The sequence below is a fragment of the Ovis canadensis genome, chromosome 14 (genome assembly GCF_042477335.2).
Source record: "Ovis canadensis isolate MfBH-ARS-UI-01 breed Bighorn chromosome 14, ARS-UI_OviCan_v2, whole genome shotgun sequence".
Taxonomy (NCBI): domain Eukaryota; kingdom Metazoa; phylum Chordata; class Mammalia; order Artiodactyla; family Bovidae; genus Ovis; species Ovis canadensis.
In genome coordinates, this window is record NC_091258.1 from 76,923,562 (window position 1) to 76,939,265 (window position 15,704).

A 15,704-nucleotide genomic window follows, 5' to 3' on the forward strand; every position below is an offset into this window, starting at 1 on the left:
GTATTCTTGCCTTGAGAACCCCATGAACAGTAGGAAAAGGCAAAATGATAGGATACTGAAAGAGGCACTCCCCAGGTCATTAGGTGCCCAATATACTACTGGAGGTCAGTAGAGAAATAACTCCAGAAAGAATGAAGGGATGGAGCCAAAGCAAAAACAATACCCAGCTGTGGATGTGACTGGTGATAGAAGCAAGATCCGATGCTGTAAAGAGCAGTATTGCATAGGAACCTGGAATGTCAGGTCCATGAATCAAGGCAAATTGAAGTGGTCAAACAGGAGATGGCAAGAGTGAACATCAACATTCTAGGAATCAGCGAACTACAATGGACTGGAATGGGTGAATTTAACTCAGATGACCATTGTATCTACTACTGCAGGCAGGAATCCCTTAGAAGAAATGGGGTAGCCATCATGGTCAACAAAAGAGTCTGAAATGCAGTACTTGGATGCAATCTCAAAAATGACAGAGTGATCTCTGTTCGTTTCCAAGGCAAACCATTTCATATTACAGTAATCCAAGTCTATGCCCCAACCAGTAACGCTGAAGAAGCTGAAGTTGAATGGGTCTATGAAGACCTACAAGACCTTTTAGAACTAACACCCAAAAAAGATGTCCTTTTCATTATAGGGGACTGGAATGCAAAAGTAGGAAGTCAAGAAGCACCTGGAGTAACAGGCAAATGTGGCCTTGGAAGGCAGAATGAAGCAGGGCAAAGACTAATAGAGTTTTGCCAAGAAAATGCACTGGTCATAGCAAACACCCTCTTCCAACAACACAAGAGAAGACTCTACACATGGACATCACCAGATGGTCAACACCAAAATCAGATTGATTATACTCTCTGCAGCAAAATATGGAGAAGCTCTATGCAGTCAACAAAAACAAGACCGGAAGGTGACTGTGGCTCAGATCATGAACTCCTTATTGTCAAATTCAGACTTAAATGGAAGAAAGTGGGGAAAACTACTAGACCATTCAGGTATGACCTAAATCAAATCCCTTATGATTATACAGTGGAAGTGAGAAATAGATTTAAGGGCCTAGATCTGATAGATAGAGTGCCTGATGAACTATGGAATGAGGTTCGTGACATTGTACAGGAGACAGGGGTCAAGACCATCCCCATGGAAAAGAAATGCAAAAAAGCAAAATGGCTGTCTGGGGAAGCCTTACAAATAGCTGTGAAAAGAAGAGAAGTGAAAAGCAAAGGAGAAAAGGAAAGATATAAGCATCTGAATGCAGAGTTCCAAAGAATAGCAAGAAGAGATAAGAAAGCCTTCTTCAGCGATCAATGCAAAGAAATAGAGGAAAACAACAGAATGGAAAAGACTAGAGATCTCTTCAAGAAAATTAGAGATACGAAGGGAACATTTCATGCAAAGATGGGCTTGATAAAGGACAGAAATGGTATGGACCTAACAGAAGCAGAAGATATTAAGAAGAGATGGCAAGAATACACAGAAGAACTGTACAAAAAAGATCTTCATGACCCAGATAATCACGATGGTGTGATCACTCATCTAGAGCCAGACATCCTGGAATGTGAAGTCAAGTGGGCCTTAGAAAGCGTCACTACGAACAAAGCTAGTGGAGGTGATGGAATTCCAGTAGAGCGATTTCAAATCCTGAAAGATGATGCTGTGAAAGTGCTGCACTCAATATGCCAGCAACTTTTGAAAACTCAGCCTTGGCCACAGGACTAGAAAAGGTCAGTTTTCATTCCAATCCCAAAGAAAGGCAATGCCAAAGAATGCTCAAACTACCGCACAATTGCACTCATCTCACATGCTAGTAAAGTAATGCTCAAAATTCTCCAAGCCAGGCTTCAGCAATATGTGAACCGTGAACTTCCTGATGTTCAAGCTGGTTTTAGAAAAGGCAAAGGAACCAGAGATCAAATTGCCAACATCCACTGGATCATAGAAAAAGCAAGAGAGTTCCAGAAAAATATCCATATCTGCTTTATTGACTATGCCAAAGCCTTTGACCATGTGGATCACAATAAACTGTGGAAAATTCTCCAAGAGACAGGAATACCAGACCACCTAACCTGCCTCTTGAGAAATCTGTATGCAGTCTAGGAAGCAACAGTTAGAACTGGACATGGAACAACAGATTGGTTCCAAATAGGAAAAGGAATACATCAAGGCTGTATATTGTCACCCTGCTTAATTAATTTCTATGCAGAGTACATCATGAGAAATGCTGGACTGGAAGAAACACAAGCTGGAATCAAGATTGCTGGGAGAAATATCAATAACCTCAGATATGCAGATGACACCACCCTTATGGCAGAAAGTGAAGAGGAACTAAAAAGCCTCTTGATGAAAGTGAAAGAGGAGAGTGAAAAAGTTGGCTTAAAGCTCAACATTCAGAAAACGAAGATCATGGCATCCAGTCCCATCACTCCATGGGAAATAGATTGGGAAACAGTGGAAACAGTGTCAGACTTTATTTTTTGGGGCTCCGAAATCACTGCAGATGGTGACTGCAGCCATGAAATTAAGATGCTTACTCCTTGGAAGAAAAGTTATGACCAACCTAGATAGCATATTCAAAAGCAGAGACATTACTTTGCCAACAAAGGTCCATCTAGTCAAGGCTATGGTTTTTCCAGTAGTCATGTATTGATGTGAGAGTTGGACTATGAAGAATGCTGAGCACCGAAGAATTGATGCTTTTGAAGTGTGGTGTTGGAGAAGACTCTTGAGAGTCCCTTGGACTGCAAGGAGATCCAACCAGTCCATTCTGAAGGAGATCAGCCCTGGGATTTCTTTGGAAGGAATGATGCTAAAGCTGAAGCTCCAGTACTTTGGCCACCTCATGCTAAGAGTTGACTCATTGGAAAAGATTCTGATGCTGGGAGGGATTGGGGGCAGGAGGAGAAGGGGACGACAGAGGATGAGATGGCTGGATGGCATCACTGACTCGATGGAAGCGAGTCTGAGTGAACTCCGGGAGTTGGTGATAGACAGGGAGGCCTGGCGTGCTGCGATTCATGGGGTCACAAAGAGTCGGACACGACTGAGTGACTGAACTGAACTGAACTGAACTCTGTGGAACCATAACAGGAAATGCTGCCTCTATCACAACTCAATGTGGTTTATTGAAATTATTTGTCTCTCTTTTCCAAGGGACTGGAAGAAGTGCCCAGAAAACAGGTAATGGATCTTCCCCATAATAGTCTCAAGTCATTATAGGAGCTCAAGTATTAAAGTACAGGCAATTCGTAAGTATGCACCCAAGATAAGTGGGCATGTGTCTATACAAAGACTTGCACCCTCTATACAAAGAGTGCACATGGCAACGTTATTCAAGACAATCAATAAATAGATATGATTCAAACTTCCCTTCCCTGGTGAATGAGCAACCCAAACATTTTATATCCACTCAATAGAATATTACTCAGCAACAAAAAGGAATGGATCAGTGACACATGTAACAACATGGATGAACATCAAAAGCATTTTTTTCTGAAAGTTGCTCAGTTGTATCCAACTCTTTGTGACTCCATGGACTATAAAGTCCATAGAATTCTCCAGGCCAGAATCCTGGAGTGGGTTGCCATGCCCTCATCCAGGGGATCTTCCCAACCTAGAGACTGAACCCAGGTCTCCCACATTGCAGGCAGATTCTTTACCAGCTGAGCTGCAAGGGAAGCCTAAGAATACTGGAGTGGGTAGCCTATCCCTTCTTCAGCAGATCTTTCCAACCTAGGAATTGAACTGGGGTCTCCTGCATTGCAGGTGGATTCTTTACCAACTGAGCCATCAGGGAAGCCCCCCAAACCTCAAAAATGTTTATGTAAGCAAAAAAAAAAAAAAAAAGACACAAAAGACCACACATATTCAGAAATGGAGAATCTAGAGAGACAAAAAAATTAATGGCTGCTTGGACTTGGGGGATAGAGACCAGGGAACAGTTACATATGGACAAGAAAGATCTTTCTGGAGGTGATGGACAGATTGTAAAATTGAATAGCGGTGATTTTTGTACAACTCAGTAAATTGACTAAAAGTTATTAACAGGTACACTTAAAATGAATGAAATTTATGATACATAAATTATACTTCAACAGAGCTGCTGAAGCAGACTTGAGAGTGAGGCTAACGTTAAACTGACCTGCACATCGGTTGAGGCAAATCAGCCACCTACAATAGGTCTCAATTTTCTAATCTGTGAGTTGGCACTATCAAAGTTGTCTGAACAATTGGCAAAATCTAAGAAAATTCTATACCACGTACTCCTGATTTTCCATGAACTGAATTCTGGCTTTCCCAAACGTTTATTTCCCTCTTTATTCTTACATAATAGGAATAAGACAGGGAGGAAGGCATTCTCCATAAGACAACCGAGGATGATGAATCAGTTCAGTCCAGTCACTCAGTCATGTCTGACTCTTTGCGACCCCATGGACTGCAGCATACCAGGCTTCCCTGTCCATCACCAACTCCCAGAGCCTATTAAAACTCATGTCCATCAAGTCGGTGATGCCATCCAGCCATCTCATTCTGTCGTCCTCTTCTCCTGCCTTCAATCTGCCTTCAGCATCAGGGTCTTTTCAAATAAGTCAGCTCTTCGCATCAGGTGGCCAAAGGATGGAAGTTTCAGCTTCAGCATCAGTCCTTCCAATGAATATTCAGGACTGATTTCCTTTAGGATGGACTGGTTGGATCTCCTTGCAATCCAAGGGACTCTCAAGAGTCTTCTCCAACACCACAGTTCAAAAGCATCAGTTCTTTGGTGCTCAGCTTTCTTTATAGTCCAACTCTCACATCCATACATGACTACTGGAAAAACCATATCTTTGACTAGATGGACTTTTGTTGGCAAAGTAATGTCTCTGCTTTTTAATATGCTGTGTAGGTTGACAATGAACATGTCTAGGGGACTATGAATAGTGGTAAAATAAAGTTAGAGAGAGATGAGGTTCTCCCAAAGAGTGGGAGAGGACAGCCAGGAAGGGTCCGCTTCATTTAGTTTCCTCCAACATTGGACGTCCTAAGATCAACCTGGCTCTTTGTCTTCCTCTTCTCCTAAATGCTGCTGTGTTTGTTCCGGGTTTTCACATTTTGTTATCCCTGAAGAAAAGGGAGGGTGTTATGGTCTTGCCACTATGCCAGTATTGAAGCTTCTGTTTATAAGAGAGTGGGATTTCAAGAAGTTTCAAGTTCAACAATTGGTCTCAATGTCTAAGCCCAGATTACATGAAAAGAGTGTTATTGAGGTTCTGGAGATAAAATTAAAGTGTCAGACCATGATCTCAGTGCCATTTCTGACAACTGAATTCCTGTGCAGTTAAGAAATGGGCACATACAGACAATGGCTCTTTCCGAGGGGCATCAAAAAGCCTTCAAGACAAACTCCCTAGTTTCTGACAAGGTATGTAAAGTTACATAGTCCTAGGATGCAACCTTGGAACAGGGAGAAGTCATACAGGAGAAGAAATACTTCAAGTGCAACATAGATAATGAAGAGGTGAGGGAGTTCCCTGGTGGTCCAGTGGGTTGGGATTCTGAGCTTTAGTGCTGAGGACCTGAGTTCAATCCCTGGTCAGGAAGCTAGGACCTCAAAGGCAAAACAAAAGAAGAGGTGAGTGTGTGGAACTTCTGAAAAGGTATCCAGGAGGCAACAGGATATGAGTATCTGAAGTTCAGGGAAATGCTGAAGATGTCACCTGGAGAGTCCTTGGCATATAAATAGTAAGACTCCAAGTGAGCCTTCCAGGATAAGTATACAGAGTGAAAAATGGCCAACCAACCATTCATTTTGAAGATTATACAGGAGAGCAGGGGCTCTGGGGAAAAATGTTTGTATACAGGTGATGTCATGTTGCCAAGGGTTAAGTATTTTTTTTTAATGTGGACCACATTATGAAGTCTTTAATGAATTTATTACAATATTGCTTCTGTGTTATGTTTTGGTTTTTTGGCCATTAAGGTATGTGGGGATCAAACCTGCATCTCCTGCCTTAAGGTGAAGTCTTAACCACTGAACCATCAGGGAAGTCCCCAAGAGAAACATTTTTAGACAGCGAACTCTCTGACGCTGGTTTAGTTAGAACATTAAATTAAATATCAACTTTGAGGCTGGTACTATTCCTTAAAGCATTGCCAAATGTCACCTCTAACAGTTCATTAGCTTACGTTTGAATTTAGATCCTGACTGTAGGACATTTAACATATTTGTGTATCAATGGAAGCAGTTAGATTTTTGGTAGGGGGATTGTGTATGAATGGCTGTCTTCACTTTTCAAACCAGCCCCCTAGTCTACAATTGACTTGAACCCGAGTTATTTTTAAAGATACTGGGGATGTCAAGAGAAGATAATGTTGAAAATCACAAATTCAAAAATCCTTTTTGGCCAGGATTAGCAAACTTTAAAAAAAAAAAAATCCCCTCTGCAAAGGAGCAGATAGTGAAGATTTTCTGTTTTATGCACAATATAGTTTGTTGCAATTACTCATCTCTGCCCTTGTGGGGCAGAAGCAGTCATAGGTAATATAATATATAAGCAAATGACTATGTACAAATAAGTTTATTTATATTAATATGTAGTTAAATTTGAATTTCACATGATTTTCATAGGCCATAAAATATTTCTTTTTTAAAAAATTATTTACTGGCTGTATTGGATCTTGAGGTTTCCCTGATAGCTCAGTTGGTAAAGAATCCACTTGCAATGCAGGAGACCCAGGTTCGATTCCTGGGTCAGAAAGATCCCCTGGAGAAGGGATCAGCTACCCACTCCAGTATTCTGGCCTGGAGAATTCCATGGACTATATAGTCCATGGGGTCGCAAAGAGCTGGACATGACTGAGTGACTTTCAGTTGGGTCTTAGTTGTGACATGTGGGATCCAATTCCCAGCCCAGGGATTGAACCCTAGCCCCCTACATTGACAGCATGGAGTCTTAGCTACTCGAAAACCAAGGAAGTCCCTGTAAAGTATTCTTTTGATCTTCCCAGCCATTTAAAAATGCACATACCATTCTTAGCTTGTGAAGAAGTGAAGTTGCTCAGTCGTGTCCGATTCTTTGCGACCCCATGGACTATAGTCTACAAGGCTCCTCTGTCCACAGAACTTTCCAGGCAAGAGTACTGGAGTGGGTTACCATTTCCTTCTCCAGGGGATCTTCCCGACCCAGGGACTGAAGGATCTACAAAAGCACACGGTGGGCTGGATTTGCTTTGGAAGCCATTGTTTGCCAACCCTGGCTTTAGGGCCATCTAAAATTCAGCCTATTCAGATTCCAAGAGGAAGTTCACTCTCTCTCTCTCTCTCTCTCTCTCATGTTTGTGTGTATTTACTGATTTCTGGCATAAACATTGCCTCATTGTAGCTTTCGATGTCTTACTGTTGCCCACCTGGATGACAGCAGAGGTGAGGTCTTTTGTTTCTTTGCATTCCTACTGCTCAGTATGCTGTGTTTTCTGATTAAAACAATCCTGAATTCTAAAATCTCACTTTTAGATAAAGTGAGATTGTGAATGAGGTGACTTACCAAATGATGGAGGCTTATTTTCCTGAACTAACTTCAAAGCTGTTTCTGAAAAAAAAAGGAAGAAATGAGCACTTTTCAGAGCCCAGACCTTTGTAGTTGTACAGCCCTCTGAGTTTCTTCAAGTGATTTTAAAATTTGCACCCTCCAGATGGTTTTAGGGCCTAAAACCAACACCTGTCCATTGAAGAGGTAACAGTAGGCTAAAAACTGAAGCTGGGACTTCCTTGGTGGTTCAGCGGTTAAGAGTCCATGTTTCTAATGCACAGCGTGAGGGTTTGATTCCTGGTGGGGGAACTAAGATCCTACATGCTATGTTGTGTGGCCAAAAATAAAGATAAAAAAAAATTACAAAAAGCTAAAAACTGAATTTAAATTGGCAACTAAATAAAATGCACTTTCTCCCCCACAAATTCATCAAAAGAGCATTTGAATGCTGAGCAACTTCCACAAAGCAACTTCTGAATGCTGATGGAGGACACCAGGTACCCAGAAAGGCAGCCTAGTCTCTTTGAAAGGAGGTAGGACAAAATAGAAAAGACAAAAAGAGACAAAAGAGTTAGGGATGGAGACTCGTCCTGGGGAGGGAGTCGTGAAGGAGGAGAAGTTTACAAACAGCAGGAAACCCTCTCATCAGCGGGTCTGTGGGGAGTTTTGAAGTCTCAGAGGGCAACATAACCAGAAGAAGAAGAAGAAAACCCCCACAGAATCCATGCCTAACTGCAACTCCCAGTGGAGAAGTAGCCCAGACACTCCTGTCTGCCACCAGCGAGCAGGGGCTGGATAGGGAGGCGTGGGCTGCATGCTTAGGGTAAGGACCGGGCCTGAATGCCCTGAGGACAATCTGAGGGAGCTGATGCTTTTGAACTGTAGTATTGGAGAAGACTCTTGAGAGTCTCTTGGACTGCAAGGAGATCCAACCAGTCCATCCTAAAGGAAATCAGTCCTGGGTGTTCATTGGAAGGACTGATGCTGAAGGTGATCTCCAGTACTTTGGCCACCTGATACGAAAAACTGACTCATTGGAAAAGAGTCCTGATGCTGGGAAAGAATGAAGGCAGGAGGAGAAGGGGACAACAGAGGATGAGATGGCTGGATGGCATCACTTACTCAATGGACATGAGTTTGAGTCAACTCTGGGAGTTGGCGATGGACAGGGAGGCCTGGCATGCTGCAGTCCATGGGGTTGCAAAGAGTCGGACATGACTGAGCGACTGAAGTGAACTGAAGTGACTGAACCTCTACTCTAGATTTTTAATCTTTGCTCTTTGGTATTTGCTGTCAATTCTGTACCTTTAAGAATCTTCAATATCCATTTTCACTTAGGGGTGTGATTACTAGCTTGACTGCTCTCTCCTCTTTTGACTCTCTCTTTTCTCTCTCAGGTCACATCTATCTCCTCTCTCCCCCTTCTCTTCTCTACTTAACTCTCTGAACCTCTCTGGGTGCTCTGGGCTGCAGAGAGCACATAGGGAATTGATTACTGGCTAGACTGCTCTCTCCCCTTTTGACTCCCCCTCTTCTTCTCCTGGTCACCTCTATCTCCCTCCTTCCTCTTCTCTTCTCCATGTAACTCTGTGAACCTCTCTGGGTCTCCCTCACTGTGGAGAATTTTTTCACCATTAGTTCAGATCAGTTCAGTCGCTCAGTCATGTCTGACTCTTTGTGACCCCATGAATCGCAGCATGCCAGGCCTCCCTGTCCATCACCAACTCCTGGAGTTCACTCAGACTTATGTCCATCGAGTCAGTGATGCCATCCAGCCATCTCATCCTCTGTCGTCCCCTTCTCCTCCTGCCCCCAATCCCTCCCAGCATCAGAGTCTTTTCTAATGAGGCAACTCTTTGCATGAGGTGGCCAAAGTGTTGGAGTTTCAGCTTTAGCATCATTCCTTCCAAAGAAATCCCAGGGCTGATCGCCTTCAGAATGGACTGGTTGGATCTCCTTGCAGTCCAAGGGACTCTCAACAGTCTTCTCCAACACCACAGTTCAAAAGCATCAATTCTTCAGCGCTCAGCTGTCTTCACAGTCCAACTTTCACATCGATACATGACCAGTGGAAAAACCATAGCCTTGACTAGATGGACCTTTGTTGGCAAAGTAATGTCTCTGCTTTTCAACATGCTATCTAGGTTGGTCATAACTTTTCTTCCACGGAGTAAGCGTCTTTTAATTTCATGGCTGCAGTCACCATCTGCAGTGATTTTGGAGCCCCCCAAAATAAAGTCTGACACTGTTTCCACTGTTTCCCCATCTATTTCCCATGAAGTGACGGGACCAGATGCCATGATCTTCGTTTTCTGAATGTTGAGCTTTAAGCCAACTTTTTCACTCTCCACTTTCACCATTAACCTAGATGTTTTATCATCTGTGCTGTATGGATGGAGAAGTCTAGAGGTTACTGTAAGAATAAGACTGAAAGCCAGAGGCTTAAATCCAAAATCTGAGAAAACCACAGAACTCCTGATTCCAGGGAACATTAATAGACAAGAGCTCATCCAAAAGCCTCCATACCTACACTGAAGTTTGTGGTTCCTCCTCAAGCTCTGCCCAAGAGCCAACAAGTTCCAGAGCAAGACATACCACAGTAATTCTCCAGCAATGCAGGAACATAGCCCTGAGCATTAAAATACAGGCTGCCCAAAACCATGCCAAGCCCATGGACACCCCAAAACTCACTACTGGACACTTCATTGCACTCCAGAGAGAAGAGATCCAGCTCCAACTACCAGAACACAGATGCAAGCTCCCCTAACCAGGAAACCTTGACAAGCCACTAGTCTAACCCCACCAACAGGGAGCAAGTTCCATAATAAAGAGGAACCACAGACTTCTGCCTAAAGAGAGGCCATCCCAAACACAGCAATCTAAACAAAATGAAAAGGCAGAAAAATATTCAGCACGTAAAGGAACATGATAAATGCCCACCAAACCAAACAAAAGAGGAGGAGATAGGGAGTCTACCTGAAAAAGAATTCAGAATAAAGATAGTAAAAATGATCCAAAAGCTTGAAAACAAAATGGAGTTACAGATAAATAGATTAGAGACAAGGACTGAGCAGATGCAAGAAATGTTTAACAAGGACCTAGAAGAAATAAAAAAGAGTCAATCAATAATGAATAATGCAATAACTGAGATTAAAAAAAAACACTCTGGAGGGAACCAACAGTAGAATGACTGAGGCAGAAGATAGGCTAAGCGAGGTGGAAGAGAGAATTGTGGAAATAAGTGAAGCAGACAGGAAAAAAGAAAAAAGAATTAAAAGGAATGAGGACAACCTCAGAGACCTCCTGGACAATGTTAAATGCCCCAACATTTGAATCATAGGAGTCCCAGAAGAAGAAGACAAAAAGAAAGGCCATGAGAAAATACCCGAGCAGATAATAGTTGAAAACTTTCATAAAACGGGGAAGGAAATAGCCACCAAAGTCCAAGAAACCCAGAGAGTCCTAAACAGGATAAACCCAAGGTGAAACACCACAAGACACATATTAATCAAATTAACAAAGATCACACACTAAGAGCAAACATTAAAAGCAGCAAGGGAAAAGCAACAAATAGCACACAAGGGGATCCCCATAAGGATAACTGCTTATCTTTCAATAGAAAGTCTTCAGGCCAGGAGGGAATGGCAGGACATACTTAAAGTGATGAAAGACAATAACCTACAGCCCAGATTACTGTACCCAGCAAGAATCTCATTCAAATATGAAGGAGAAATCAAAAGCTTTACAGACAAGCAAAAGCTGAGAGAATTCAGCACCACCAAACCAGCTCTTCAACAAATGCTAAAGGATCTTCTCTAGACAAGAAACACAGAAAAGGTGTATAAACTTGAACCCAAAAGAACAAAGTAAATGACAATGGGATCATAATTATCAATAATTACCTTACATGTAAATGGGGGTTGAATGCCTCAACCAAAAGACAAAGACTGGCTGAATGGATACAAAAACAAGACCGCTATATATGCTGTCTGCAAGAGACCCACCTCAAACCAAGGGACACATAAAGACTTAAAGTGAAGGGCTGGAAAAAGATACTTCATGCAAATGGAGACCAAAAGAAAGCAGGAGTAGCAATACTCATATCAGATAAAATGGACTTTGCAATAAAGGCAATGAAAACAGACAAAGAAGGACACTACATATTGATCAAAGGATCAATCCAAGAAGAAGATATAAAAATTATAAATATATACGCACCCAACATAGAGGCACCACAGTATGTAAGGCAAATGTTGATAAATGTGAAGGGGAAATTAAAAGTAACACAATAAAAGTGGGAGCCTTTAATACCCCACTCACACCTATGGATAGATCTACCAAACAGAAAATTAGGAAGGAAATGCAAACTTTAAATGATACAATGGACCAGTTAGACCTAATTGATATCTATAAGACATTTCACTCTAAAACAATGAATTTCACCTTTTTCTCAAGTGCACATGGAACACTCTCCAGGATAGATCACATCCTGGGCCATAAATCTAGCCTTGGTAAATTAAAAAAAATTGAAATCATTTTAAGCATCTCTTCTGATCACAGTGTGGTAAGATTAGATGTCAACTACAGGGGAAAAAAACTATTAAAAATGCAAACATATGAAGGCTAAACAACACACTGCTGAATAACCAACAAATCACAGAAGAAATAAAAAATGAAATCAAAATAGGCATAGAAATAAATGAAAATGAAAACACAACAACCCCAAACCTATGGATTTCAGTAAAAGCAGTGCTAAGGGGACGGTTCATAGCAATACAAGCTTACCTCAAGAAACAAAAGAAAAATCAAATAAATTACCTAACTTTATGCCCACAGCAACTGGAAAAAGAAGAAATGAAGAGCCCCAGCGTTAGTAGAAGGAAATAAATCATAAAAATTAGGGCAGAAATAAATGAAAAAGAAACAAAGGAGACTATAGCAAAACCCAACAAAACTAAAAGCTGATTCTTTGAGTAAATAAAATAGACAAACCATTAGCCAGACTCATCAAGAAAAAAGGGAGAAGAATCAAATCAACAAAGTTAGAAATGGAAATGGAAAAATCTCAACAGACAACAAAGAAATACAAAGGATCATAAGAGACTACTATCAGCAACTATATGACAATAAAATGGGACAACTTGGAAGAAATGGACCAATTCTTAGAAAAGCATAACCTTCCAAAACTGAACCAGGAAGAAATAGAAAATCTTAACAGACCCATCACAAGTGCAGAAATTGAAACTGTAATAAAAAATCTTCCAACAAACAAAAGCCCAGGACCAGATGGCTTCACAGCTGAATTCAACCAAAAATTTAGAGAAGAGCTAACACCTATCCTACTAAAACTTCCAGAAAATTGCAGAGGAAGGCAAACTGCCAAACTCATTCTATGAGGCCGCCATCGCCCTAATACCAAAACCAGACAAAGATGCCTCCAAAAAGGAAAACTACAGGCCATTATCACTGATGAACATAGATGTAAAAATCCTCAAGAAAATCCTAGCAAACAGAATCCAACAACATATTAAATAGATCATACATCATGACCAAGTGGGCCTTATCCCAGGGATGCAAAGATTCTTTAATATTTGCAAATCAATCAATGTGATACACCACATTAACAAATTGAAAGATAAAAATGTTTGACTGTCTCAATAGATGCAGAGAAAGCCTTTGACAAAATTCAACATCCATTTATGACAAAAACCCTCCAGAAAGCAGGCACAGAAGGAGCATACTTCAACATAATAAAAGCCATATATGATAAACCGACAGCAAATATTATCCTCAGTGGTGAAAATTGAAAACATTTCCCCTAAAGTCAAGAACAAGACAAGGGTGCCCACTCTCACCACCTCTATTCAACATAGTTTTGGAAATTTTAGCCACAGCAATCAGAGAAGATAAAGAAATAAAAGGAATCCAGATTGGAAAAGAAGTAAAACTCACTGTTTGCAGATGACATGATCCTCTACACAGAAAATCCTAAAGACACCAGCAGAAAATTACTATAGCTAATCAATGAATATAGTGAAGTTGCAGGATATAAAATTAACACACAGAAATCCTTTGTATTCCTAAACACTAACAATGAGAAAACAGAAGAAAAATTAACAATCCCATTCACCTTTGAGATGAAAAGAATAAAATACTTAGGAATAAATCTACCTAAAAAACTAAAGACCTATATATAGAAAAGTATAAAACATCGATGAAAGAAATCAATGACACAAATAGATGGAGAAATATATTATGTTCATGGATTGGAAGAATCAATATAGTAAAAATAAGTATACTACCCAAAGCAATCTATAGATTCAATGCAATGCCTATCAAGCTACCAATGGTATTTTTCAGAGAGCTAGAACAAATAATTTCACAATTTGTATGGAAATACAAAAAACCTCAAATAGCCAAAGCAATCTTGAGAAAGAAGAATGGAACTGGAGGAATCAACCTGCCTGACTTCAGACTATACTACAAAGTTACAGTCATCAAGACAGTATGGTCCTGGCACAAAGACAGAAATATAGATCAATGGAAAAAAATTGAAAGCCCAGAGATAAATCCACGCACCTATGGACACCTTATCTTTGACAAAGGAGGCAAGGATATACAATGGAGAAAAGACAATCTCTTTAATAAGTGGTGCTGGGAAAACTGGTCAACCGCCTGTAAAAGAATGAAACTAGAACACTTTCTAACACCACACACAAAAATAAACTCAAAATGGATTAAAGGTCTAAATGTAAGAACAGAAACTATAAAACTCCTAGAGGAGAACATAGGCAAAACACTCTGACATAAATCACAGGAGGATCCTCTGACCCACCTCCCAGAGTAATGGAAATAAAAGCAAAAATAAACAAATGGGACCTAATTAAACTTAAAAGCTTTTATACAACAGAGGAAACTATACGCATGGTGAAAAGACAGCTTTCAGAATGGGAGAAAATAACAGCAAATGAAGCAACTGACAAAGAATTAATCTCAAAAATATACAAGCAGCTCCTGCAGCTAAATTCCAATAAATGACCCAATCAAAAAACGGGCCAAAGACGTAAACAGACATTTCTCCAAAGAAGACATACAAATGGCTAACAAACACATGAAAAGATGCTCAACACCACTCATTATCAGAGAAATGCAAATCAAAACCACCATGAGGTGCCATCTCGTGCTAGTCAGAAAGGCTGCTATCAAAAAGTCTACAAACAATAAATGCTGGAGAGGGTGTGGACAGAGGGAACCGACCCTCTTAAATAGTTGGTGGGAATGCAAACTAGTTCAGCCGCTATGGAGAACAGTGTGGAGATTCCTTAAAAAACTGCAACTAGAACTGCCATATGACCCAGCAATCCCACTTCTGGGCATACACACCAAGGAAACCAGAATTGAAAGAGACACATGTACCCCAGTGTTCATTGTAGCACTGTTTACAATAGCCAGGACATGGAAGCAACCTAGATGTCCATCAGCAGATGAATGGATAAGAAAGCTCTGGTACATATACACAATGGAATATTACTCAACTATTGAAAAGAACACCTGTGAATCAATTCTAATGAGGTGGATGAAACTGGAGCCTATTATACAGAGTGAAGTAAGTCAGAAAGTAAAGCACCAATACAGTATATTAACACATATATATGGAGTTTAGAGAGATAGTACTGATGACCCTACATGCGAGACAGCAAAAGAGACACAGATATAAAGAACAGACTTTTGGACTCTGTGGGAGAAGGCCAGGGTGGGATGATTTGAGAGAATAGCATTGAAATGTGTATATTACCATATGTGAAACAGATCACCAGTCCAAGTTCGAAGCATGAAACAGAGCACTCCAAGCTGGTGCATTGGGACAGGCCTGAGGGGAGGGGGGTTCAGGATGGGGGACACCTGTACACCCATGGCTGATTCATGTTAATGTATGACAAAAACCACCACAATATTGTAAGGTAATTACCTTCCAATTAAAATAAATTAATTTTAAAAATGACAGGATAAGAAGAAGAGATTTGTTAAATGCTCTTGCTGAGGGTGGGGCAGAGAGAGAGAATGTTTATAGTCATATTATATGGGGGAGGGAAACATAGTGAGACTTGAACACAAAATAAAGGGTTTATAACCCTAAGCTTCACATTTTTCTCCTATATTTTTTACATAGAGGCAACTGTCTTATGAATAATTGGAGTAGGAAATGGCAAC

At 40.7% G+C, this 15,704-nt stretch overlaps 1 protein-coding gene across 4 annotated transcripts in view; it reads right to left on the reverse strand.

The window, feature by feature from the left end:
- Nucleotides 1-15,704, reverse strand: part of NLRP2 (NLR family pyrin domain containing 2) — a 32,700-nt gene that overhangs the window by 12,429 nt on the left and 4,567 nt on the right. For 3 of the 4 annotated variants that reach the window (XM_069551991.1, XM_069551988.1, XM_069551992.1), the window contains exon 3: nt 7,509-7,553. The exons of the other annotated variant lie outside the window; for it this stretch is intronic. In XM_069551991.1, coding sequence (XP_069408092.1) covers nt 7,509-7,553 — 45 coding nt within the window. The remainder of the gene's footprint in view (nt 1-7,508; nt 7,554-15,704) is intronic. 4 annotated transcript variants of the gene reach the window in all.